The sequence below is a fragment of the Mercenaria mercenaria genome, chromosome 6 (genome assembly GCF_021730395.1).
Source record: "Mercenaria mercenaria strain notata chromosome 6, MADL_Memer_1, whole genome shotgun sequence".
Taxonomy (NCBI): domain Eukaryota; kingdom Metazoa; phylum Mollusca; class Bivalvia; order Venerida; family Veneridae; genus Mercenaria; species Mercenaria mercenaria.
Window position 1 is genome coordinate 26181963 of NC_069366.1, and position 27248 is coordinate 26209210.

Sequence of the window (27248 nt, forward strand, 5' to 3'; positions counted from 1 at the left end):
GTGTCCGCAATAACGTACGTTAGGGATTCATCTGACAGGGGTAATTTTCATTTACAACGTCCTTTTCATTTTGGAAGATGGTTGGGATTAAGCGAGTGTTTTAATGCGCATCATGAACATGTTTAAACTCCGAAGTCGTGTTTTCCGTTGACGCTCCGAGGCGGTGCCCAATTGTGTACCTTTGTTTGTTTTGCCTTTGTTTAATTATTTTACTTTTTCAATGTATTTCATGTTCAGCCATGTCGTTTAACGTACACAAAATTATAGGGTTTTGTTCCGGAAAGGCTAAGTTCTTGGATACAGGCTGTTCTGCTGGACTTTGCTCTGGTTTCTAGAATTCTAGAATACAATTATTGCGTTAGGCCATAATGGAAAAGCTGATATAAATGATGTAAAAGACACAGAAGGAAGAAAAGGTAGTATATAAAACGTAAAGGCACAAAGGAAAGATGATACTATACACATTGTCGTTGGTATTTGTATCATGGTTTACCTGCAGTGTCATTATAACTGTTAACTTCTATCTGTAATATTCCCCAACTGAAGAAGAGGTGTGACTATAAGCCGTACTCTAAGTTAGAGAACATATGTCAGGTCCCGCCTACATATAGAACACTGTAGGGAAATGTTAAACTTTCTGAAACCGTTCTCTATTTCAGTTAGAGTACGCTTATCTAAACTTCAGCAGCGGAGTTAGAACCAGACGTGATAGTATCAACGCTTAAAATGGAATGTTAACTTGTCAATCAAATAAGTAGCCGAATGCATTGTTCATATTGGCGGACCATGATACAAAACAGAAAGCGTAGGGGCCACTTGAATACGCCTTCTCGAAATAACCTAATTATTCTCGTGAACCCCTACTCCTTCTATTATTTACGACATTATGGGCGTGCATAGAAGGCAGAAAATAATATATGTGCGTTACATGTTGTGTGCGTAAATAATTTCTTTAAAAGACCTAATGGGTAAACGGGGGACAGAAACTTTTATATAAATGTTGTCATGGCCAGACTTCGAGTAAAAGTTGAAATAATTCAAAATGTAAACAAGGACAGACATGTTAAGGAAATGCCATCAGAAACATTTCAAGAACCTAAGTCAAACAACTGAATAACAAAGGCTAAGCGAGGTATGTGTTTTCTATTTATTTCAATAGAGAAAGCTTCAATGTTAATACATAAATATCTATAAAATGTATATAAATGGAATGCTTAAAATGCATTTTAACAATATACTACAATTTAACATATCACAAAAAGCAACACATGTCATTCATTAAACTCAGTCAGGTGGCTTCCATAATTTATCTTAAACAAACTTTTGCAACAGCAAAAATAAATATCAATGTCTCATGTAATTTCTCTAAAGTTCACAACAAAATAAAGCAGGCAGAGACAACGTTTACAGTTCTTAATTGGCAATTAAAGAATTTTTAGGAGTGAATAGGACAACTTTTAAAAATATAATCATGAAAGGAATTATTCAAAAGACAGATCTGACCGCACATCACTAACCCTTGCTACTGTTTACTCGATCAAAAACATCTTGTACATTAACTCTTAAGTTTATATATCATATTGGCTAAAAACCCACAAAAAGTCTTCACATGAGAACAGGACAGCAGATGAATTTTGCCGCGAGAAAAGCTCTTTTGGTTTGGTTAGGGTTTAACGGCGCACTAAAAGCTCTAGAAAATCGCGACAGTTGCAATAGCACGAGATATTCTGGCTAAAGTTTTCTGTTTAGCAATATCCATAGGTGGGATATCAAATCACATATACTCTTGGCATATCTAAAACTAACAAATCTGACATTTTACCTGGTATAAAATGCAGTTTGAAAGAAGCTGCGTTTCGTAATTATTCTATGTCCGTACTTTTTCAGTTTTTAGTACCGGTGGGAAATGTCCCTAACACATCAATGATATGCTTTACACAGAATAACACTTTCGCGTTAAACAACATCCAAAAACAAGACTTTCATCCAAAACAGAAAACGAAGACTATCTCACGGTTGAATGACCCGTTTTAAACGAGCATTTACACAACATATACGATATTGCTAGAATTAGAACATATCTAACATTGATACATTAAACGAACAGTAAGTTGCATAACATGACTTGTACATACATGTACTTTGAATCGTGATATGTGTAATAATTGATTTGTATAATCTAGTAACAACAATATTTCCTTTACAACACCACTTCTTTTTAGTGTGAGAGAACAAATACACATACAATTATAATCATGATAATAGTGAAGTTTTACTTTTAATCGTATTGTGAAAAGATTTTCCTACCTTGTATTAGTTACGATAAAATCATGTTTCAGAAACAAAAATATCAATTTATAGGCAAAAACTTGAGAACAACAAGAGCTGTCACTAATGGTGACAAATGTCCCCGCAGCGCTTTGACCTTTGACCTGGTGACCCCAAAGTCAGTAGGGGTCGTGTACTCAATAAGTACTATCAGCATTTGAAGTTTGAAGGTCCTGGGTGCAGTGGTTCGCGAGTAAAGTGCCTTCATGGAAAAAGTTAACATTGTGACAAACGAACGGACGGACAGTTGAAAACTAATATGCCTCCCTTCGGGGGCATAAAAATCTTGTGCCACAGTAGAATCGAAAATGAAAAAAAGCGTATTTGCACGATATAGGTCACATCCTCGATAAAGAAATAAATCTGGAGAAGTATCACATTTTGCATTATACTTTGTTTCATCTTGTAACTTTTATCACATTTACGTAGTTGTGTATCCCAATGGACCGTTTGGTAATTTACTTCTTTCTATTGAACAGACTTGTGATATTGGCTTTAGTGGTAGATTCTTTCAGTTTATTCATCATTCTAGCTTTCATATCTTCACCTGTAGCTGCGAAATTCCCCGTGAAACTCGAACTCCTGTAAACACCAACAAGTATGTTGATTAAATGTGCATATATCACTTTCAGAACATCCGCCCATACACTATAGCAACACAGCCTGTTTATTTGATTTGCCATTCCACTATATTTAGTAAACTCATATCAACTACAGAGCTATGACTCACTTTATACTTCAACCCAGCAAAGCTAAACAAACAAAACTCGAAATAATGAGCTATTTTGTACGCTTGTTGCAAAACAATTCGAAAGGTCTATACTATTAAGTTTCAGACACACAAATAGATAAAATTTGCACTATTTACCAGCGATATATTATCAAAGGCAAGTTAAGAAACTTTTGTAGTGTATTCTTGTGTGTCTTGATAAATCTGAATTGTGAAATTTAATACTGAAAATAAAAGGTCGTATTTCTAGGGTTTCCGGAGGTTTTCATGAAAATGAACCAAATTAGTTACATAATTGTTCAGAATATATCTACTGCACGCATGTTTAAAACAACACATTAAAATAATCATTTCCACATCATGTCATTTTGTTAAACCCTGGTGCTTCAATACCAATGAATATAAAATGAAAACTCTTGAACCAAGGTAATAACTTACTATTACACATCATATCCAGACCATGAATTACTTTTTCAGATATGAAATATCTCAAAACTAAAATAAAGAACGAATGTCACAGGTTTGCGCCCAGTGGGGCTATGATAGCATTTTTCAAATAAATTTGCAGTATTACTTTAAAAGCAGAACACATACTAAATAAGGTTCAAGCTTTCGTAACAATCAACCTGAACACAGGTAATGCTTTCATACAAGTAAAATTTTACTTGTTAATAATTATACTATGGAGCAAAAGTATTGATAAAATTTAACTACCTTGTACTCAGGGTCATTCGTTTATACAGTATATAATCGCCCTTTGTTTAAGAAGGCTATTTAGAAAATATTTGGCAGTTATATACATTTTATGGGCACCAACTCAATTTCATACCATGTTCCCATTAAGGGTTCATAATCCATACACATACAGGTAATCCAATGGTAACCTTAGTTGTCATGAAATGATACACTATGGGAAGAACATAGTAAAAATGTTTAGCTGCGATTTCACTTTGCCCTTTGTCTGTGCTGATGAAATAGGTAACACTCTCATCATCATCATAAGCTGTCCTTTCCATATTTAAAAGAATTTTGTTTTACTGGTGTAAACATGAAAATAAATGTTCTTCTAATGTTAACTTGAGTGGGGGCTGATGAACCAATTGGTTTATAAAATGGGCAAACTATTCGAGAGCTACATGAACTTGGCCAAGTAAGTAAAGGGCAAAGTAAAGACAATCCGTCGCCCAAGGAGGTGTGTAAACTACAACAAAGACAAATTATGCCAACAAAATGGCCCGCTCCCAAAACCAAAAATGACACAGACTAATTGACCATTTCCATATATTTACCAAAGTGTAGTTATGTGAACCTATATCTGTAAATAATGTATCTGTTGAATTATACGGGCGTTTTAAAAGCATAATTTTCATCTAATCACAACAGGACAATAGTTAACTAGGTCCTACTAGACCTCGTGTAAAAAGATTTTACAAACATTCTGAACGAATCGTTCAAAAAGCTAATAATACTAATTGAAAATGAGAAAATGAAAAAGGACGGAATAAGTAATCATCAGACACAGAAGGAATGTTGTAATACAGTAACATTTCCTAGCAACCCGCATCCAAATGCCTTTCAATAAATAATGCAACTACCTAAATAGGTCTTACACTATAAGTATATGGAATCGTTATAAATCTAATGCTTCGTATTCTTGCATAAAACAACTATTTTCACGGCATCCGGGAATGTATTAACGGAGGAAAAATCGTGTATAAATAAGGCAAATCGGGTGTTGCTAATAATTGCTTTTTTCCAAATGATGTGCCAGGACCGTTTATTTATTTTTGCGGAAATGAAAATCTTGTATAGATCTACGACTTGTTTTTTACCTTTTACCACAGAAAAAAAAAAGATCTTAGATCTCTCATTTATTATGTATATTTCATAAATGTATCATTTATGCATTATGAAATACTTCTTGGATCTAATTTTCCAAATGCATACTGAAGCATTTTAAATGGCCTTCAGAGTGTACATTTTTACACAGATTTATCTAAGACTATAAACAAGAGGGTCATTGACCCTAAAGCGCTCACCTGTGTACAAGGCTTCAAGTGTGTTTGTATAGGTACAGAGTTAGGTTTCTTCTATGTTAGCTTATACTATATACATTTCACACATATTTTTGAACCTAGGGCAATAATTTGAATAATTACGGCAGAAATTACAAATCTGATATCACACGCCAAATATCAAGGCCCTAGCTATTATTGATTCAGAGAAGAAAATTTTCAAAGTTTCTTATATAAAAGCCTATAGTAAGTACATGTCAGACACAGAGGCGTGGCCATTTTTTTTACCTTACGGTAATAATTTGGACAAGTATGGTAGAGAGTCAAACCCTTATATCACATGCCAAATATCAAAGTTCTAGAAAAAATGATTTTTGTAAGTCTGATAGCTAAAAACCAATTTTTAACCAAAAAGACCCATATGTTCAATGAACTGGAACCATTTGAACAACTTCGAAGGAGGGCTACCAAAAGATCATTAGTGTACAGTTTCATCAAAATCCATTCAGTCGTTTTCGAGGAGATACTGTTTAAAGAAATTGTTGATGAAAAGTGACCACGCCCTCAGGCGGCCATGTTTTTTGACGAATCAGAATAATTTCATCTAAGCTTATAGAAGGTCACACAAGAATCCATTTATGTAAAATTATTTTAAAATCGGGCCAGCAGTTTCACACAAGAAGATTTTTAAAGTTTCCACTATATATATATAGGGAAAAGTGACCACGCCCTCTGGCGGCCATGTTTTTTGACGAATCAAAATAATATGAACAATCTTGAAAGTGGGTCACACAGGAAGTATTTCTTTAAAATTATTTTAAAATCGGGCTAGCAGTTTGTTTTTTTTTGTTTTTTTTTTTTGGTTGGGTTTAACGTCGCACCGACACAATTATAGGTCATATGGCGACTTTGGCTAGCAGTTTCACACAAGAAGAGTTTTTAAAATTTTAACTATATACATATAGGGAAAAGTGACCACGCCCCATGGCGGTCATGTTTTTTTATGAATCCATATGATTTGAACAATCTTGGTAGAGGGTCACACAAGGACCATTTGTGTAAAATTATTTTAAAATCAGCCCAACAGTTTCACAAAAGATTTTTTTTATTTCCACTATATACATATAGGGAAAAATGACCACGCCCCCTGGCGGCCATGTTTTTGACGAATCAGTATAATTTGAACAATCTTGGTAGAGGGTGACATAAGGACCATTAGTGCGAAATTATTTCAAAATCGGACCTTTGGTTTCGGAGGAGATGTCGCTTAAAGATTTTTCTATTTTTAGCTCTGGCGGCCCCTATGTGCAACCAAGCGGAACCGTTTGAAGGACCATCCAAGAAACATCCATGCCAAGTTTAATCAAAATCCATTCAGTGGTTTTGGAGGAGGTGTCGTTTAAACACAATTGTTGACGGCGGACGGACGCACGACGGACACAGCATGATCACAATAGCTCACATGAGCACTTTGTGCTCAGGTGAGCTAAAAGTTACAGCAATGGTTGCATTATGTATGAATGGCCATTTTTAAAAGTGGATAGTGAACATATACCATACTGATTTCTAATTCATTTATACTAAATCAGTTATCAAGAACATGACATCTTCATGAGCAATCAATTTGCTGTCTGACTAAAATAGTGCACGTGGAATGTAAATTATATTTACTACACGCATAACAAACTGGTCCGTAAGGTCAGAAATTATTATAAGCTTGACGTACAATTTAAAAAATTATATGATATATGAAAAGCAAATTACTTTGAAGTACTTACTTGTCAGCAGGTCTTGATGTTTCTATTTTAGACTGGTACTCTTTAATCATGGAGGCTATCACTTCCTCGTGTTCCGGTGCAATCTGGGACATATCCTGTTTCAAACATCGTAGTCCAGGTAACATGGCTTCCTGAACCAGTTGGTAATTGATGACTAAAAAGCTATGTCAAGGTGTAATAATATATGGTTTAGTTTCTCAGTTTTGTTTTGTTTTTGTTGGGTTTATAACGCCACACAAACACAATTATAGTCACATGGTGACTAATCAGCTTCTGATGGTGGGAGGAAGACCCCACGTGCCCTCCCATGCATTATTTCATCATGGGTAGAACCACCAACCTTCGTAAGCCAGTTGTATGGCTTCTCAACATGAAGAACTGAACGCCCCGAATGAGGCTCGAACCCCCAACAGGTAAGTAATTCAAAGTTAGCGACCTACCACTTGGCCAAGGAGCACCCCCCACCCCTATTTCTCAGTACAATAAAATATTTCATGAAAATACTTGACAGTGTTTGAAAACATGTAGATTTCGGTTCTATGTACCATACATAATACTCAGAGAAAAACAGTACTCGAGGGCTCAACGCGAAACTAGTCGAAGTGCATATAGAAATAGAAGCAGATAGACTAGTTTCGCGTTGAGGGCGCGTACTGTATTTTTCACCATTTATCAATATTACCAGGAAATATTAATTTTCCCTCCTTAGGAACCAGGCGAAATAGGACTTTCTGGCATATTAATTGATTTACAATTACAGATTTCGTTCGAATGACCTCTGTATTCTTAACAATGAGCCAGTTCTCATAAACATTTACATGGTAATCTCTTGAGAGGTGCCTAAGCAAATTATACATTGTCCATGATTTATATACATCGTAAAAAGGCGAAATGGGTATATATTAAGTACGGTGTGTTCTAAAATGTTGCTCTCCTTAGATAATTCCAAAATGGGAAGCTTAATAATGCCATGTGAGAATCTTTTTTCATACATATTTTGATGAGCAATACTCATCTGACGAATCAATATTTTCTCGATATAAACGAGAGACATTATGGATAAACGAATTACCAGTGCACCAAATGTAATCAACTGGTACAGTGCTGGTATGTAATAACTAATAATTTCTGCTTTGTATAGGTGTAAAGCCGTGGTTTGCATATCTCACTGAATATTGAAACCAATGATCTTTTTTTGTTGGGTTTAACGTAACACTGGTACAAGTGTAGGTCATATGGCGACTTTAGCAGGAAGACCCAAGGTGTCCCTCCGCGCATTATTTCATTACGGGCGGACACCTGGGTAGACAAACCAACCTTCCGTAAACCAGCTTGGTGGCTTCTTTACACGAACAATTCAACGCACCGAGCGAGGCTCAAAGCAACATCGTTGAGAGGCAAGTGATTTGAAGTCAGCTACCTTAACCACTCGACCAGACCCCTGGACAAACTTGAGAAATGACCTTTTTAAAGATACTACTGACTAAGTTTGGTGATGATCCATCAAGGTGAAAAGCTAACGTCAGACGACGGACGATAGATGTCGGACACAGGCTCATCACAATGGCCCACCCTAAACCTCCAGTTCAGGTGAACTAAAAAGGCTGCGACTCAAAACTTATGATTGAGCATGACAGTACCAAGAGCATGCAAACATACGCTTTCTGATAGTGATATATACCGAGTTTCGCCTGAGTAGGATGGAAACTCAAGGATTTGAGTCCAAAAGAAAGAGTGTCGAACGGACTGATGGCCATTATGTATCCCAAGCCTCCGACACCAGGGGCATAAAGTAGCTATATATTTGGAAAACAAACACATTCATTGCGTTGAAAACCAGTTATAAATAGAAAACATAGACTATAAGTCTGCATTGTATTTACGTAAAATAATAAATGGGAATAATTTGAGAATGCAGTTGAACACCACGTTTAGGTGAAAATTAGAAATAATATTCCAGACAATATGTCTACTCTGGAAACAATGCGCACCGATACGTCATTTCTATATTCCCCATCTTGATAAATAATTTATATAATTAATAAATAACTCCTGAATCGGGACTAGACAATATGTGCAAGTTTAGGAAACAGTTTCGGCCAAATGTTTTAAAAAATCTACTTAGGAATACGGGCAAGTTTTTTCAGTTGTACTTTGCATTCTGTAACATTTCAAAAATCCATAACTCTTAAACCTGGTATATGTCCTGACAATATTCTCAAGTGATATAAACCAGCGATATGTTTCTGTAATTCTGAGTCAGATCCTTTGGAAACTGTAAGCGGAGTTATCAGGGAAATCAGTATTCGACAATGTACAGTTTTCAGTAAATCCTTAAAGAACCGGAGCTCCTAAATTGGGAACTGAACAACTGGTTCGCTTCAGAGATTTAATTCAGTAAGCCGGGACCAAACCCTAAAAAACTGTACGAGAAGTTATCTGAACAAAGATTTAGAGACGGATGATAGGGCAGACTGCAGCCTATAGGCTTCCCCTAACCCCCAAAACAGTTTTGAAGAGTGACCATAAAAAGTGGATTACGAATCCAGCTCCGAGAAAGTACTTACCAGCTGACATACGGGTAGTACCAAAGCATTAAATACAGAAGTGGCATGAGCCCAGCCTATTTATTTGAAGAACTAATAAAGAGTGCAGAAATACTGGCAAGACGAAAGGACAGTCATGGAACAATTTAGGCAATTATTATGACGGCTTTATCTGTTGATGTTTGAGGAAGACTACCGATGCTTCTGGTTATTTCATCAGGTACGGACGGATAACTGGATAGAACCAACAAGTAAGTTGGAAAACTTCCAAACAGGAAATACATCTATATCCAAAGCGTGGTTTCGATCCCGGCCACGGAGACCACTTTAAAGATAATTAATAAAGGATACAGCAGCATGACAGTGCACTATATGCCTCAAACAACTGAAGTGCCATTTCTTTCTTCTTTGTATCATTCATTTGATTATTATTCTCTAGCGCCATGGCCGTCAACCGTGGTAACATAACTGAAAATAGAAACACAGTCAACTATGAAAACAGAGTCATATTTTGTATCTCAAGTGAATATACGTGCAGATCTCTGAAATGTGTCATTAGCTAGAGACAGAATAGCTACATTTCGGAGGTACATGCACATGACCACAAATTTTAATTATACCTAAAATAAGCTTTTGGCTCAGGTAACACTCAAAGGGCCAGACGTTTACCGGAAACTATTCGCCGATTTGACAATTAAATGAGTTTATGTCTCATTTAAAACAAAAGTATGAAAAAGGGCATAATTTGGTCAAAAATACAAATAAGAGTTATGGGGATTGCGCAGATGATGATGTTAAAGACACATTTTAAGTTTCAAGTCATTATCTTATATTATACTAAAGTAATATCCAGAAAGCGAAGATTGCCAAGAAACTTTAAGTATGAAAGGAGCATAATTCTGTCAAAAAAAAAAACAAAACAATTAGAGTTATGGGGATTGTAACCACACATGCAAATGATGATTATAAAGAAACATTTTTAAATTTCAAGTCATTATCTTTTAAAGTACCAAAGATATGTCTATAAATGAAGCTTTTGAACAAATTTAACATGAAAATAATTCCAAGTATAACAAACTGGTGACCTTAACCTTGGGTATAATGGGCCCAGCCTCTTCACATACTTCGTTTACCTTGGTATAATGGGCCCAGCCCCTGCACATACTTCGTTTGTGTGCTGGACAATGTTTATGTGAAGTTACAGTAAGATATAAGCAATAGAGAAACAAAGGTTGCCGAAAAACTTTAACCAAGAAAGTGACACGCCGACGCCGGGGCGAGTAGAAAAGCCCCCCTATTCTCCGAATAGTGGAGCTAAAAATCAAACAACACCAAATCAAAGAAAGAAAATGACCAAATCATGAATGAAAGTGTTGCTTTACATGAAAATTGAACAACATATAAAACATTTATATAACTCTACAAAACAATTGTCAATTTACTGATATATACATTGAATTCCGAAAAAGGAAAGGACTGCATGAACGGCCACACTTTAGGACAGTGCAACGCCTTTAAAACTAACCATTTTCAACGAAACGAAACAAATCTTCGTTTTAATGCATTAGCACTAGTGTCCTAGAGAACTAGGTGGAACGTAGTTTTCAGCAATAATTTATTTTTATTTCTTTGCAAATGGCATTCATTGTCTCTTATCACGAATACTACTTTAGAGACCCTGAGACGTATAAACTGTAGACTACCTAAGCATTCAGAGAATATGTAAGTAGCAATTAGTTTAAGATTGTGACTAAAATCTGAATGCACAAAAATGCAGTTTCAAATTAAGACACAAGACGAGAAAATCTATCATAAAGACATAGCATTAACAATCTGATGTCTTTTCTATGCCTAACCATCTAATAAACACACTGAAAGCATTCAGAGTTATGAACCATTAAACAATTTCAACATAATCGATGTATTTTTATCATCAGAGAGGAAACAAATCAGTCTGGAGAGAACTGTTAAACACTTGAAAGCTCTCCGACAAACCACGTCAATTAACGTAATAGTATAATAGAATATCTACTGCACGCAAAACAAATATACCAGACCAAGAAAGAGAGCTTAAGTGAGAAAAAAGGTTTGATGAATTGCAAGACAAAAAACCTACCAATATACAATAAAATAACACCATTAGCAGTACTTTATTTGGGAACGAGAAACGTTGAAATTCCAAGAAAACCAAGTTTTCAAACTTTGCATCACACCAACAGAATCTGTTTAAAAAAGGGTCATGTTCTATTATACATATCTGACTGCATCCAATCATGCCATTCAGATATAAGAAAAGTAGATGTGTCATTGCCCTATCTCATTTATGATTATTTGATAAAAGCTACTTAAACACAAAGTTTGCTGACAATAGGTGTACCCAAACTAGAGATATTGAGCCTAAACCATTTTTCTGTTTTAGTAACAGTGACCCAAAATATAATCCACAAGAGATATTGAGCCTAAACCATTTTTCTGTTTTAGTAACAGTGACACAAAATATAATCTGCAAGAGATATTGAGCCTAAACCATTTTTCTGTTTTAATAACAGTGACACAAAATATAATCCACAAGAGATATTGAGCCTAAACCATTTTTCTGTTTTAGTAACAGTGACCCAAAATATAATCCAAAGCCAGATCTTAAAATAAGCTTACTATATATATACAGTTTGCAACAGTAAATCAATCCCAACTAAGGTTATAAACTGGAAACCAGCTTTTTGATGATCAAAATGAAAAAAATCTATTTTTATTTTAATAACCTTGACCTTGACCCAATAGCATTGTAATTACTTTAAAAAATAAACAAATTAGGCACTCGGAGGGATTTTAATCGCGACCCTTCTGTTCCACCGCACAAAAGTGGCTGAAAACAAAAGTTATCGCCGAACGCACCCCTCCCCCAACCACGCCCGCCTAACGGCATTCGCCAATCTAATAACCAGCTTCTTTGCAAAACCGGTTAAAAACTGTACACAAATGCAACCACAAAGTATTCAATGTTTAAGTAAGAATATGGACATACAAAGAAAACAAATACACTTGCTGAAGTCCCATACAACAAATATTTCTTAGCATTAAATTAATATAAGAAATCGATGCAAGCAATATTTCGGCTGTCAAGAGGAAAATTAACGTGTCATAGGAAATACGATCGCATTTATCATTGTAATTTACCTAAAAAGATAATAATTGGGTTTGCTATTACCGCAGAGTTGTTATTATAATCGTGATTAATGGTTCACATGTCAGAATTCTCGCCTATATAATTTCTCCTCTGAACTACAGAAGACAGGAATAACGATTATGGAATCAGATTAAATTCAATCTTAAACAGATAATGGGCCGATAAGAGCATCGTCTATTAGGACATGCAACGTAATATGCATTTTTATTATATACCTATATAAATTCTGTCAAAAATACGGCTTGTATTTCACAAATAAATATGAACAGGCAGAAAAATATTCCGTATTGTACCTTTTGTATTGTATGTTGCCGGACTACTTTCATTGAATATGCATGACCTATAAATAGCGCACATAAAACTTCACTCAGTTCTATTTTAACACCGACAAACATTGAAGATTTCGTTCGATAACAAAACAACAAACAAAATGGCGGAGGTACATAATAAAAGAGTCGATTCAACAGTAGCTAGATCTAGGATTTTGTATTCGGCTCATACAAGGTCGGATCACACTCAGCGCTCGTGAGTTCCGATCTGGCAAAATCCACTCGAGCCGAATACAGCATCTACTGTTTTAATAATCCTATTGTATAACACTAAAACCACTCTTTATATGAAAAATAGCGCAGTAACGATAATTAAGTTGTCAACGCGGGTATTCCCCATCACGGACCTACCCATGAGGGTGCATCTGTTCATTTGCTGCTTAAGGTAGTTCTGCACGTAACGATCGAAATTTTTTCTACAATGTAGAATTTGATTAAACTTTTCAAAACTTCGGAATATAGTAAGAAATTTCAGCAAATAATAAAGATAGGGTCGTGTGCTTGATTTTTTGCTAGACTGATTTGAAAAATTTCATAATGGGAGTCTATGGGAAAATCTCAACTTTCATTACATTTTCACGAATAGAAATTTTTCTACAATGTAGATTTTAATGAAACTTCTCACAGTCGAAAATAAATATATGACCTATAATATGGTGAGGTAAAATGTATGGGTCCGTGTACTTATTTTTGAGATATTTGTCTATGATTAAAGTGAATCGCCTATTTTAAGCTAATTTTAAGACATTATTTTGAATTATTTAAAGTGTCAGATGTTTAAATAGCATATTTTAACTTTATAAAGATAGTAACAGTGTAATTTTAATAAATTTACTCACTGGTTGCCATTAATTCATTAAATGATTTTCGTTTCCGTACGCCGAATTCAGTCATTATTCTACGTTTTCCGGATAAATGACGTTACGCCATGACTTCCGGTTTATCAAACGTGCAGAACTACCTTAATCAGGTTTTGGTCAAGTAATTTGTTCACAACTTCCTTATCTAGCTTATCGCTACATACAAGTTAGATTTTCATTGAAGGTATTTTTAAGATTTACAAAATAGTGTTATTTAAGCATAAGTATAAATATGATAAACATACTTTGTCCATTGAATAATATAAAAAGAAGACCAATATGTTATAATTGCTACATTCAAAATTAAAGTAACAGTAACAGTCGTTTTAGTTGTAGCACACATTTATACTGTGTCAACAGCCAGCATGTATTAAATGTGTACTGTTTCAGATCTCAAAGAAAGTAGTTACTACACATACACCTGTTAATTTTATTTTTACCTAAATCAAATGTAGTGATTGTTCATATAATCAAATATTAAATTTGGTGTCTAGTATATCTAACAACAGAAAAGTGAAAAATATTATAAAACGTTGTTTAAATTTGATCAGCTACCTTTAAATCAGTCCTACATACAAGCAATATAGCCTAAGTCACAGAAAGCATACATGTACATACTTTAGGTTAGTAATCACATAATGTACATAAACTTTTTGAAAGTGTTTGTTTCTGTTGGGTTTGACGTCACATCGATACAAATATACGTCATAATTATGGCGACTTTCCAGCTTCTGATGGTGGAAGAAGACCCCAGGTGTCCCTCCGTGCCATATTTCATCACGATCGTGAACCTGGGTAGAACCACCGACCATCCGTGAGCCTCCTGGATGGCTTCCTCATATGAAAAATTCAACGCCCGCCCCACATTGGTGAGGGACAAGTGATCCAAAGTCAGCGACCTTAACCACGTGGTCACCGACGTTCCCCTTTGAAATTGTAATTCAGTCCAATTCAAATAAATTACTAGCTAAATAGGGAGAGCGTCGGTCTACGGATTGCGAGGTCGTAAGTTAATTTGCTAATACAGGACGCATTCTGCCTATCAATATAGGATCCATCCGACTGAAATGCAGACAGTTTTTGGGCAACTAAATCTTTTATAATTTAAAAACAGTTTCATTTATCAATCGAAACATGGTCACGTGACGGCTTTTGCAGAGTTTCATAGTGTCAGGATTTAATACGTAAGTAATAGCTATCCAAATATGTTTACTGAGTATCGACGGATGAATTATTTTTTTATCTATAATCAGGTAAAGTACACGTACACAAGTTTAATGTAGCCTATACGTTAGACAACAGTGTGTATGCTCGCTTTAAATGATAAAAACTATAAAATATTAGTTTTACTAGACCTTCAAAAATATAATATAGTCTGGTGTTTTCGTTTTAAACATACGGAACGCACTATTTTCAACAATAAACTAAGATTATAGAAGAAACTTCAGTGAACTGAACACTAATTTATAACTGAATAATCCGATAGTCAGATCGTTACTTCATATACGAAGTGTTAGGTCTTGCAATTTCATCTCATTTTACAATACAAAAGGGTGGTATTGTAGAACAGTTATCAGTGACTGATCAAGCACCATGCGAGACCTATGGAATAAATCAAAAGCTGTAGAAAGGTTTATCAATATAGAGGCGTGCTGTATTTTCGTATCGTAGATGCGGGACTCATTTTCAAATTCATCTCCCATAAGAACGTATTTGTATCAAGATACCGAGACTTGCGCCATAAAACATGGCGGTTCTTGATTGGTGGAAATTGATAGAGGAAATTCTTTAGTGGATTTTACAATAAATGAATTTGTACGTGAATGTTATGACATGTATATCTTTGCCGAAATAGATTAGAAAAGTAAATAAATAAGAGTATTTGACACGTGTGTTCGAACATTCATTTTCTAACTTGACTGGTACCGATGTTAAAGAAATAAACATGGACACTGAAAAGTGAGTATTTTTGAAATACAACATATAACGTTTTGATAAAAAAGTGTACTATATAAAGTTGTTAAACATTTGAATTTTAATAAAATTTTGTACATATTTGTGCTACTATAAATTAACGTAAAAAACGTTCATCACAATACCAATTTACTAAATTCTAAGAATTATTTCCATTCAATTTTAAAATTAAATCGCTGATTTTGTGAGATGTTTAGTGTGTTTTTTTCCCAGTAATTTATCGAATGATAACGATCGATTATATTTGATAATTTCAAGGATTAAAGCCATGAAACGGCTCCTTAACGCAAAACAATTAGAATGATAAACAATTGGAATTCTTATCAATCTATACCTCAAGACATAAATATTGGGCACCGTGTAAAATATGGAGTGGAGTCGTGGAGTGGAGTGGTGGAGTGGAGTCTGGAGTCGATTTTGGAGTCAATATTGGAGTCAATTTTGGAGTCAAATTTGGAGTGGAGTCTTTTTTGGAGTCAAATTTGGAGTCGATTTTGGAGTGGAGTCTTTTTTGGAGTCAAATTTGGAGTCCATTTTGGAGTCAGTTTTGGAGTCAAATTTGGAGTGGTGTTTTTTTGGAGCCATTTTTTGATTGGAGGCATGGGGTGATTTCTTTCAGGCCTGTAGTCACTAAATATATGTAATTGTCTCTTATGGAAACAGTCTTGATTGATAAAATGGGTTTTAAGACAAATGGTCTCTAATTTTATGCGGCCTCTCAAGCAGGATTTTTTTTAATGTTTAGGGATTTTGTGAGTGGAGTCTCGAGCTCATTGATGCTTAATGTTACTGAAGTGTTTGGTCTACATTAATTATTATTATCATTTTTGTGGTGAATTTAGGAATGGAATTCCTTGATTTTATGGTCGAAGAAAAAAAACAACAACAACACTGGTTATAACTGTTTTCATCACGGTTTTCCTGGTTATAAAATTTCTGTTAGAGTCTGTGTTTAAAGACAATGGTCATGTCATTATTGGTAACATTATGGTTTACCAGGGGTATTAAAGTCCCAGAAACACTTTGGATATTATAATTTCAAGGCTTAACGTGAAAGGGAACGTAATAGCAATAATTCTAAATGAACACTTTTTTCGATATCGCCCCTCAATATGTCTTTGTTGATTTATTTTAAAGTTACAACAAAAGCCTGCATTTTTAAACCAATGTTTTTAGAGATTGGACCATTTACTTTGTTCAAATGATCGGTCAGTTTGTATAGAAAAGGGATAGGTGATTTGCTCTGTTTTAGGGTGCATATTGGCTCGATCCTATTGTATGTACTGAAAAATATCTGTAATAAAATGTCTCTTTCACATGTGTGTAGGTCTACTAAAATAATACATTTTGTATGAAATTAATTAAAAATAAAACAAACAAAAAAGAACAAGGTTTACGTTCACTGTATTTACTTCAGATATACCCAAAATGCACCATTTGTTCTTCTCATTTTAAAAAATTCTTGGGGGAGGATACCCCGGGACCCCCAACACCACCCCTGCGTACTATGAATAAGGTCCTGGCTACTCGCCTGCAATCTTGATATTTATAAATTCTAAATTGTTAATTTAACATTACGCCATTCGTTATTTAATATAGGTATCGTTTATAAAGTTTGATCGAACTAGATCAGCCTGCACTATTCTCATTCATCTGATGTTCGACATGGTACCCGAGAACGGTGGTAGAGCACTTGTATGCGAGAATGGCCTGCACAGGCATGAAGTTGATCAGAATTCATATAGTTCTTTAATTGAAAACAAATTTTGTATGGAATGAACAGACGAATCAAGAACCAGACTAGTGCAAATGTATTTTTTTGTGAATTGTACTATTGTCTATTATATTATGCCGTTTGTAGTAGATAGTAAATATTTAATTACGTAAGTTTTTTTTCTTGCTTTTATTTTCCGGATTCATTTTAAAAACTTAAAACAATACTTTCTCATTATTTCACATTTCAAGTTAGAAATGTTTATCAATTCTCTCTGAGTAATCTTCAGGCAACATCTGACCCAACATCATAAATAACAAACCATGAAGGAACTAGGGGTCAAGTCCTGATAAGAATGAGATATCATGCTGAGGTACTGTACCAGTACCTTCTCCAGCAGAATTTTGTAGAAATCTGTCATAAAGTAGAGAGTGATTTGTTGTAATTAACTATCCAATGTAATGGCAAGTTATTCGTACCAATCTGATAAGGGTCATTTGAGAAAACATCAGTAACTGTCATTGTTATTTCTAGAGGAGTATGATACTAGGTTTTATTAAATTTTGACTCCAAAACTGACTCCAAATTAGACTCCAAAATTGACTCTTAATTTGACTCCAAAAAAGACTCCACCCCAAATTTGAATCCAAAATTGACTCCAAAAGTGACTCCAAATTTGACTCCAAAATAGACTCCAGACTCCACTCCACCACTCCACTCCATGACTCCACTCCATATTTTACACGGTGCCTAAATATTGTTTGTGAAACTTCCAAGCTGAACGGCTCCATGTGTTACACCAGAGCTGTCTTAGTTCGTAAGATGTCTAAATATCGGGGAGGCTATGTACTTGGGTCATCGCTATCTATTTTGGATCTTCGTCCTTGCTTTTCTCTTTCAAACTATGTCCCAATCGTAAACACTACATTTAACATTTCCCCAATTCAATTGATAATAAAATACTGCATCTGTTGTTTAATGGGTGAAAGCTATTTTGATCTTACACTACAGTAACCAAATAATACCTGTCTTCTTAATGTTTGGCAAGACAAAAATTAAAATTATCTATTGGCATCATCAATCAGTACTATTTAGTGGATAAGGTGTCGGCCGCTTAACCCTGGGGTCGTGGGTTCGAGCCCCACTGGGGTCATGACCATGACTTCTCATATGACACCAGTACTGTTTCCAGGAAGCGGACTCGAGCTTGAAGCTTTCATCACAAGCGATGCTTGTTGTCCAAATTGTATTAATACTTGGTACAAATAATGTCATGGCAACCGAGAGTCATTCTTTGCATGCTAATTACTTAGAAAAACACATGAAATGGCAATAAAACGTGAAATATATCTGAAATTAAATCACAACTCTTCATAATAATAATAATATTTCAAAAACACATTCGCCTTGTTTCATTTGTATTCCAAGTCTAAATGACCTGCATAGTTTCATTAAGTAGGTTTACAGAATCCTGTATAGTGTTTATGGACTTGAAAATGTTTCTGGATCTTGCTGTAGTTGACCTCATGGAGTTCATTTTATGTATCTGAATAATCGACGTTTCGACGTTAAGGTCCTCTCATGAACAGACTGGATCAAATTGAATCTGCTATTACTTGGCTTGGTAGCGTTCTATGCTGCGAAGAACCTTTTTTATATTACAAAATGTACTTCGAGATAACCGAAATTCGATTAAACTTATATTTTGTGCATGTGTTTTCGAGACGGGACCTGAAAATGTACTTCGAGATAACCGAAATTCGACTAAACTTATATTCTGTGCATGTGTTTTCGGCAAGGGACCTGAAAATGTACTTCGACATAACCGAAATTCGACTAAACTTATATTTTGTGCATGTGTTTTCGGCACGGGACCTGAAAATGTACTTCGAGATAACCGAAATTCGACTTAACTTATATTTTGTGCATGTGTTTTCGGGACGGGACCTGAAAATGTCTTCGAGATAGATGAAATTCGACTAAACTTATATTTTGTGCATATGTTTTCGGGACGGGACCTGAAAATGTCTTCGAGATAACCGAAATTCGACTAAACTTATATTTTGTGCCTGTGCTTTCGGGACGGGACCTGAAAATGTACTTCGAGAAAGATGAAATTGTAAGATAAGCGAGTTCGAGATATCGAGTATCCACTGTAATTATTACTGGGTATGAAATACATGGGTGTGTCTACATCACCTTTTTTCTTTTATATTAATTCAACTGCTCCAATGTTTGCACACTTATGAACTTAGATATCAGATTTGACACAAGCATCAACTAACAAAAGCTATTGGAATATCTAACATTCTGACCTCAAGTAACAACGCACGTTTTCCTTCGGTGCATGTAATACTAGACGACGTGACGTGTGCAAACAATCTTAGCTAAAAGAGTGTTGGTATCTTTGCGATGATAGTTATAATAATAGTAATAATGATATATAAATAAATAAAGATAAAACTTTTATTTTCAGAAGGTGATAAAATTGGTGTAAATTAAAATAGAACTTATTTCTAGTAAGACATTCATTATGGAAGTTAATTAAAACAAATTATAAGTCACACAATAAACAGACGAGTATCACAGGAAACATACTTTATAATATAATTTGAAATAATTAAGCTTTCCTTCTATATCATTCATCAACGAAATAAACATTTCATTTGCCATACATGTACATTTATCCCTCAGTAACACCAAGGCAATAAATAATTTGGTAAACGGTTATGGTTATATTTTAATACCAGTAAAGTCTTGAGATAACTGCATCTATTTTCAAAATTGAAAACATTTTGAAGATTTTAAACGTATCATCAAAGCACAATATAAAATTTTCAGAAAAGTTTGTTCTTGTTTTTAAATTATTTCTCATTTTATGTTGGATGAGTTTCAATAATTTCAATGTTTGTTGGAATAGAATTCCATAAATATGTAACTTTTGTAAGAGAATGTCTGTTTCAGTTAATTTTGGGGCTTAAACAGAGAAAGATCTTTTCATTTAGATTTAATGAGTTTTATATTTCTCTTTATGTGCAAAAACTAATAATGCCGATGAATAATTTGGTAAAAGATTATGCTTAGATTTAGAAACTTGTGAAAACATATGAAACCTGCATCTTTTTTCAAAGGTGAGAAGATGTTTATCTTTTTTTGAAAATAATATCTGTGGCATTTTATCTTGTTTTTACATGAATAGCTCTTTACAGTGTACATTGTATCTTTTATTCTATCATTTTTATTTATTTATACTTATTTTACTTATTAGCATTCCCCTTTTTCCGTACGTAATGACATGTTATTAATTTTGTGAAAGCTGCTATGAGGTTAAGATTATTTTGAAGTTCTTTCTCTATAACCAAAATATCAGTGTCAAACTTTCATTCAACGGAGACATCAGATACATCTGCAGTATTCTCAAAATATCAGTGCCAAACTTACATTCAACGGAGACATCAGATAACTCTGCAGTATTCTGCTTGCAATGTAAGTTGACTGCGGAGAAAATGAAAATATTACAGTCGAAGTTACGTCTATGTTTTTAGAATATTAACATAAAATGCAAGGTTCCTCCCTATTAGACAGTACTGACTTCTCTGAGATCATGGAGTCCATTCAATAAATATGTAATAGAGTTACGCTTAAGCCGGTCCTAGGGGGCGTGAGAGGTGGTGCATATTTCATTACCTCACATGAACAGACCGAGTCTGCTATTGTTCTGCTTGGTTGCATTCTATGCTTCCAAAGGATATTTTTACAGATTTTATTACACTGTCATTTACTTAAGAATCTTACTGTATTTCAACAAGAACAAACTGAACGTTTGCAAAAATTACGTTTAAACTTGAAACACACTGGAATCATTTACCCTGATGACATCCTCAACCGGTACTGTAGTTTTTATATTAATTTTGTATCTATTCTTAATATATTTATGTATTTTGATCTATGACTTACTAAATTTCGAGCGCAGTTGCTAGTTTGTTCTTTTTCACCCAAAATCGATTTACATCATATATTCTTAGAAAACGTAGTTTGGTATATAAACGTTATAGAGATATTACACGTTCAAAGTTTCACATTTGAAAAGAGAGCTCTCGTGGGACCTTCAGGGAACCGCACAGTTGTAAATGTTGAACTTAGAGACTCTGAATGAAACAGATCATTCTTTAGGAACAAATTAAATGTAATATACAACATCCTCTCCAGGGTGAATGTTGTCGAGAAGATGAATAAGAGCGTCGCGGCAATTTTAAAGGTTTGAACTTACAATTTTTAACATTTTCAGATTATCAAAAAAAGTGATATAGAGATCCCATCACGCGGATATAGAGTTCCATCAGTCGAGTTTGAAACAGTGTAACTTTGAACATATTCTGGTGCCTGGAATACTCAAAGTAACACCGCATAAAGACACTCCTTGTAAGTATCAGTATTTTTTTTATTTGCTGCAGCATTTCATTCAATCTGAGTGACATAGTTGTGCATATGTATGCTAAAATGTTTTAAGAAATACGCTTTTTGTACTGCGTATTGATTAACTAATACTAGTATATGGCAAAAATTAAACGACATCGAACCAGATGTGTCCATAGGACACTAATTCTCTCACTTCCTTTCACTGTACGGTCATATGTTACTTGTTAACATTGCAAGACTATCTTTTAACTAACCTTGGGTTGTCATTAGGAATGATCATGGTCGGACGGGTGTATGAGTATTATAAAACGTCATCAAAACACAAAAGAAAGGAAAGTAAAAGAGTACTTTTACTTGGAGGGAAGCGGGTAGGAAGGGTTAAATCAAATATAAAACCCAAGTGCACTAATATTTATACTAAATAATATATCTATACTGTTTCATGACTCTAAGTCAAATAGATTTTGTGATACACTCATGCAACCGAAAACATTTAAGTTCTTTATGCATATTTTTCTCAAAGTCAAGGAGCATTACTTTGATCTGAAAGACTGAAATCCAAAACAGAACAACATGTGCGCAATTTCACATGCTGTACAACCATTCCCGACATTGTCACGATTCTAGGTAAAAGAATTGTTTTGTGATATATGCGACAAAACTTCACATACTGAATAAAAATCCTATCAAGTCTATGGACACTGGGTTATATACTTTTTGAAATAGATGAGACATAATGCATCTCTCTTTAACATAAGGTTTTCATTTTATTTTTGGCACTTTGCTTTCGAGTCAGCTGACAAGGTTTCCATTCAGCCAGACCGAAGATACTGCATGGACATAAAGAAGAAAATATTTGAACAAATATATTTTCAAATGGAAATGTAGAGTGTACACTTTCTGTTGCAACAGAGTATATGCTCAAACGTTTTCTGAACATTTTTTAAATATGGAAATATTCAAATGGATAATAATGTAATAATATTTTGACTGCCTAAAATTGAAACACTCAAAATAGTATTAATGATATTGTCTTTCTTTGTACAGACAAAACCATCGATTATGTGGCGGGAGAATAATGCCATATAAAACAAAAAAGCAGTTAAATTCACGTTTTTTAAGACAGCAATTTGTAAAATCACATATATTTTGCATTTTTATCTCGTCTTGTCACACACTTTAAATGTAAAATAATATCCCCTCTTTGTGATTAGGATTTGCTCTTTCTATTTGTGATTTTCAAATTACTGGTATCTTGTACATTGTCTTCCTCTAGTTAGCAACAGAGAGGCAAACAAGACATCGAGGAAAATGAAGACGCATTTGTACATGGTGTATGCAGCCGTAGAGATCCACAAACTGGTCCCTAGATGTCAACACAGCACGTCACCACTGATATGCCAGAAAAGATATTACACCTACTACAAAGGTCTTTTTAAAGAAAGTAAGTATATCTAAAGTGTCATTGCACAGTCTTTTCTACTTATTTTTATTTCTTGTCTGCGTTAATAAACTGCGTTAAAGGTATAGTAAAACAAATTTCATAATCGAAATTTGAAAATTATTACAAAGAGTTGAAGTAAAGAGAAAACAGTACAAACTCAATACAGAATATTAACAATGATAGATATAATTGATTAAAACGAGAAGACGACAACATCTTTGAAAGTCCATTTTGTCTGATGCGACACTCTTAAGTAAAACAAATATACCTTAGGTGTCGTAAAACTTGATAATAGTGAATCTTAGTAAGAAGAGTGGAGGTACACTACAACTCGAACGATTTGTTCAGATACTTCATCTGTTTTAGCAATATTAATCTCCGAAGGACGAAAACTTTTGCTCTCGTAATGCATGCAGTTTCACTGGCAGACTTGCAATTTTATTAATCTTTCGGGACACTGAAAACATTACCAAAAACTGAACGCACACCAGGACAAAAACCCATCAATTACCAGAAAACCAAATTGCCCGTTTAAATTGTTTTATCACAAATTACGGCTGTGACATCGGAAGACTGAAGTTAATAGGTGCAAAAAATATGCTGAAATTTGATTCTCTTTGTAGGCTGGAACTATTTTATGACATTGGAATGGAATAAAAATGTATGACTGCACTGCACTTTGTGCGAGGATTATTTCATTTTGAAGGGAAATAGTAAGGTTACTTCTTGTGCTGTTTGTTAAAAGTCGCATAATTGCAATGACGACTTTCCTGTATTTTAGGCAGAGAAAGGCCATCGGGTGACGTTCATGTCATTATTCAAGATACGATCATATACCTAGGTAAAACCTGTCAGTTCGCTAGATGATATCTCTTACATGAAATGATAAAATTTAATTAACATGCCTCATCTTCAAATAATGAAAAGCTTATTAAAATAGACTGGTATAAATCTTAATGAAAATTTGACTACACGATATTCTCTGTCTCAAGTTGTAATTAAATTCCTTCAAGGAACTGAAAGCAGTTGTATTTTATAAATGTTGAACAATATGAAAAGTTAAAAACGAAACGTCATATAATATCAAAAACATCAGGTTATGATCTTATGCTCCTCAATTTCTCTCATTGTCATTTATCTCTCAAGTCCCAACACAGACAATGTTATATTATCATATAGTTTTAAGAGGAGAACAGATCCAGTTTTCTTTATAGTCATAAGGCAAAAATTGAACCCGCTCATGATAACAATGGCGACCATAATTTTAAACGACGAATCAAGTAGTTCGAATTTCAACAACAAAAAAAAAAGAGGAAAAATATCTAAAATCCGTATATCATGTATCTTTTCACGGTCAACAGTGAAACTTATTTTAATTTCCTGTACCATTTGTAGCTTTGTATTCAATACTCCTTAAATTATTTCTAATGTTGTCTTATATAACTTTAAGTAAAGTGCGGCATTTCGATCTAATTCTAACCATAATTATTTAAAGGCTCCTATAAAGCAATAAAAGGAAAACTAAACCAAAGTCCGGGTGACCACATAACGGTACAATGAGCAAAGGTGAGCAAACGTAAATCTGATTTTATTTCGTTTGTCATTTTTAAGCGTGACATGCAATCTTTCTTGACTTATTTTTAAGAAAAGGAATAACTTACAGGAATAATTTTGAACATCTTATTTACAACTTTAAATCGTTTCCATTTAGAAACCTCCCGTGAGTCTGAATGTCAAATGTCATTTGCGAAAGATGAAGGACGGTGAAAGACAAAGACTCATAACAAAAGTAGCTGAAGTAAGCAGCGTGTAAAATCATAACACCATGTCAGTTAGGGAAATCATCGAAGCAAACATTTTTACACTTAAATACTGCTTAGTTTCCCTTGAACAATGCTGACATGGACACCATGGCAGTAAGGGAAATCATCGAAGCAAACAATCTTACACTTAAATACTGCTTAGTTTCCCTTGAACAATCCTGACTTGGACTGGCAGTAAGGGAAATCATCGAAGCAAACAATTTTACACGTAAAAGATGGATTGTTTCCCTTTAATATATAGATAACTTCGACAATCTTAAAATTAAAACAGTTCTGCATTATCTCCCTTCATCGGACGTGTTCAATCATTGACAGGGTGCATTTAGTGAAGTGCAACAAGATTTGAAACTTGCCTACAAGATGACACAATAAGTATTAGTTTAAGAATTTCATTTTTAAAACGTTGTTTATTTATGTGCACTGAAACAATACAAGTCTCACCTTTCTTTCTCTCTCCCCCCCCCCCCCCCCCCACCCCCTCCTCCCACACACACACACACACACACAAATGTAGAAAAGCACATTTCCTTCTGAAACGACTAAAATATTTATTCTTCAAACAACCTTCATTTTAACATTTCTTACAGTTATTACAATACTATAGCATGATGTAACCTCATATTGCTACTTCGAAACAATGTATTAGCTCTGTTTAAAAAACAAGACAGGCAATGTAATATTATAATAGACATGATTAAAACGTTTCAAACCCCAGTATAATATTCGCAAGTTCAAGAAGTAATTTATATTAAACTGCTAGTGTGGATTATCATTGCATCCCAATTTTCTCCCTATATATTTTTGTTGGGTTTAACGTCACACCGACACAATTACAGGTTATATGACAACTTTCGAGCTTTTTTAATGGTGGAGGAAGACATCAGGTGCCCCTCCGTGCATTATTTCATCACGAACGGGCACATGGTCCTATATAATGGAATGTAATTTAGTGCGAAGGATTTTGATCTTTTGAATCTTTTTCGATTTGGAAATACACGACAAATATAATTATATTTCTTGTAAAATTGAGTTATGGGATCCATTCCCGTTTTCAGGAACTCTACTTCTGTTCATGTAAAGAAAAATAAATAAATAAACAAGGAGTTGCGTTTTCAAAACGCAAAATCATGTTTTGGATGTATGACCAAAGATGCGTTTTTTGAAGTTTTAAATTTAAAGGTGAAGATCATATGAGGGGGAAAGGTCATCTATATATAGATCAGTTTGTAGGTCTTGCCACAAAATGCTTTTTTTTTAAGTTTTTTAAGTTAGAAGGTGGAAGTCGTTTGAGGGTCAATGTCCTTTATATAGGTCAGTTTGTAGGTATTGCCAAAAGGATTGTTGAGTGTGAGTATTTAAAGAAACCAGGTCATTAATGTTGGTTGTAGGCGAAACGGTAAAATCAGACCTCGTGTTCACAAAACATTTTTCGGTCTCAGCTGCGTTTGAGTTTGAAATTTTAGTATCAGTTTTACTAAAAGTTCAAGGTCAAATTCCAAATGAGACTGACCATAAATACTGAATAGCCATTTGAAAATAGTTATTAACTTGAAATTTAGTTAGTTTTAACATGATATTTAGATACAAATGACAAAGTTTCATTATCAAACTCAGCTGAGACTGAAAATGTTTTGTAAACACGGGGCCTGGTTAACCAGAATGTTTTTATTTTGAGGTTTTAAGTTTGAAGGCGAAGTCCTAACGAGGTTCAAGGTCATCTCTATATAGGCCAGTATGTATGCCTTGTCACAAAGATTGTTGAGTATGTATACGAACTAAATCGGATCATTAATGTGGGCTGTAGGCGAAACGGTATAAATATGGTTCGTACGGACGGACAAACGGACGGACAGTTCCATCGTTATATGCCCAGGTATAAAAATTAAAAAAGATATATCATGTTATGTTGTATCAAAACATGTGTACTACTTTTTTCACTCCTCAAACACTGCATTTTTTAAGCATAATTTTATTCATTCCTAAGCAAAATTAAGTTGAACTGATGATAGACACTTAGATCTCAGACGGAAACAAATATTTAATTGGTATATTCTTGGCATGAAAAGAAATGATTTGTATTCCTTTCCTTTTATTAGCCATA

General features: G+C 34.3%; 2 protein-coding genes across 2 annotated transcripts in view; one reads left to right on the plus strand and one right to left on the minus strand.

Annotated features, from left to right (window-relative positions):
* Window positions 1–1128: 1128 nt before the first annotated feature.
* The window catches only part of LOC123549353 (RAB11-binding protein RELCH homolog), a 140844-nt gene continuing 114724 nt past the window's right edge, over window positions 1129–27248 (minus strand). The window contains 3 exon segments of the mRNA XM_053545460.1: window positions 1129–2910; window positions 6852–7005; window positions 9749–9865. Coding sequence (XP_053401435.1) covers window positions 2787–2910; window positions 6852–7005; window positions 9749–9865 — 395 coding nt within the window. The 3' untranslated portion in view covers window positions 1129–2786.
* LOC123549354 (uncharacterized) overlaps window positions 15375–27248 on the plus strand; it is a 30672-nt gene continuing 18798 nt past the window's right edge. The window contains exons 1-3 of the mRNA XM_045337380.2: window positions 15375–15732; window positions 21750–21883; window positions 23157–23324. Coding sequence (XP_045193315.2) covers window positions 23192–23324 — 133 coding nt within the window. The 5' untranslated portion in view covers window positions 15375–15732; window positions 21750–21883; window positions 23157–23191. The remainder of the gene's footprint in view (window positions 15733–21749; window positions 21884–23156; window positions 23325–27248) is intronic.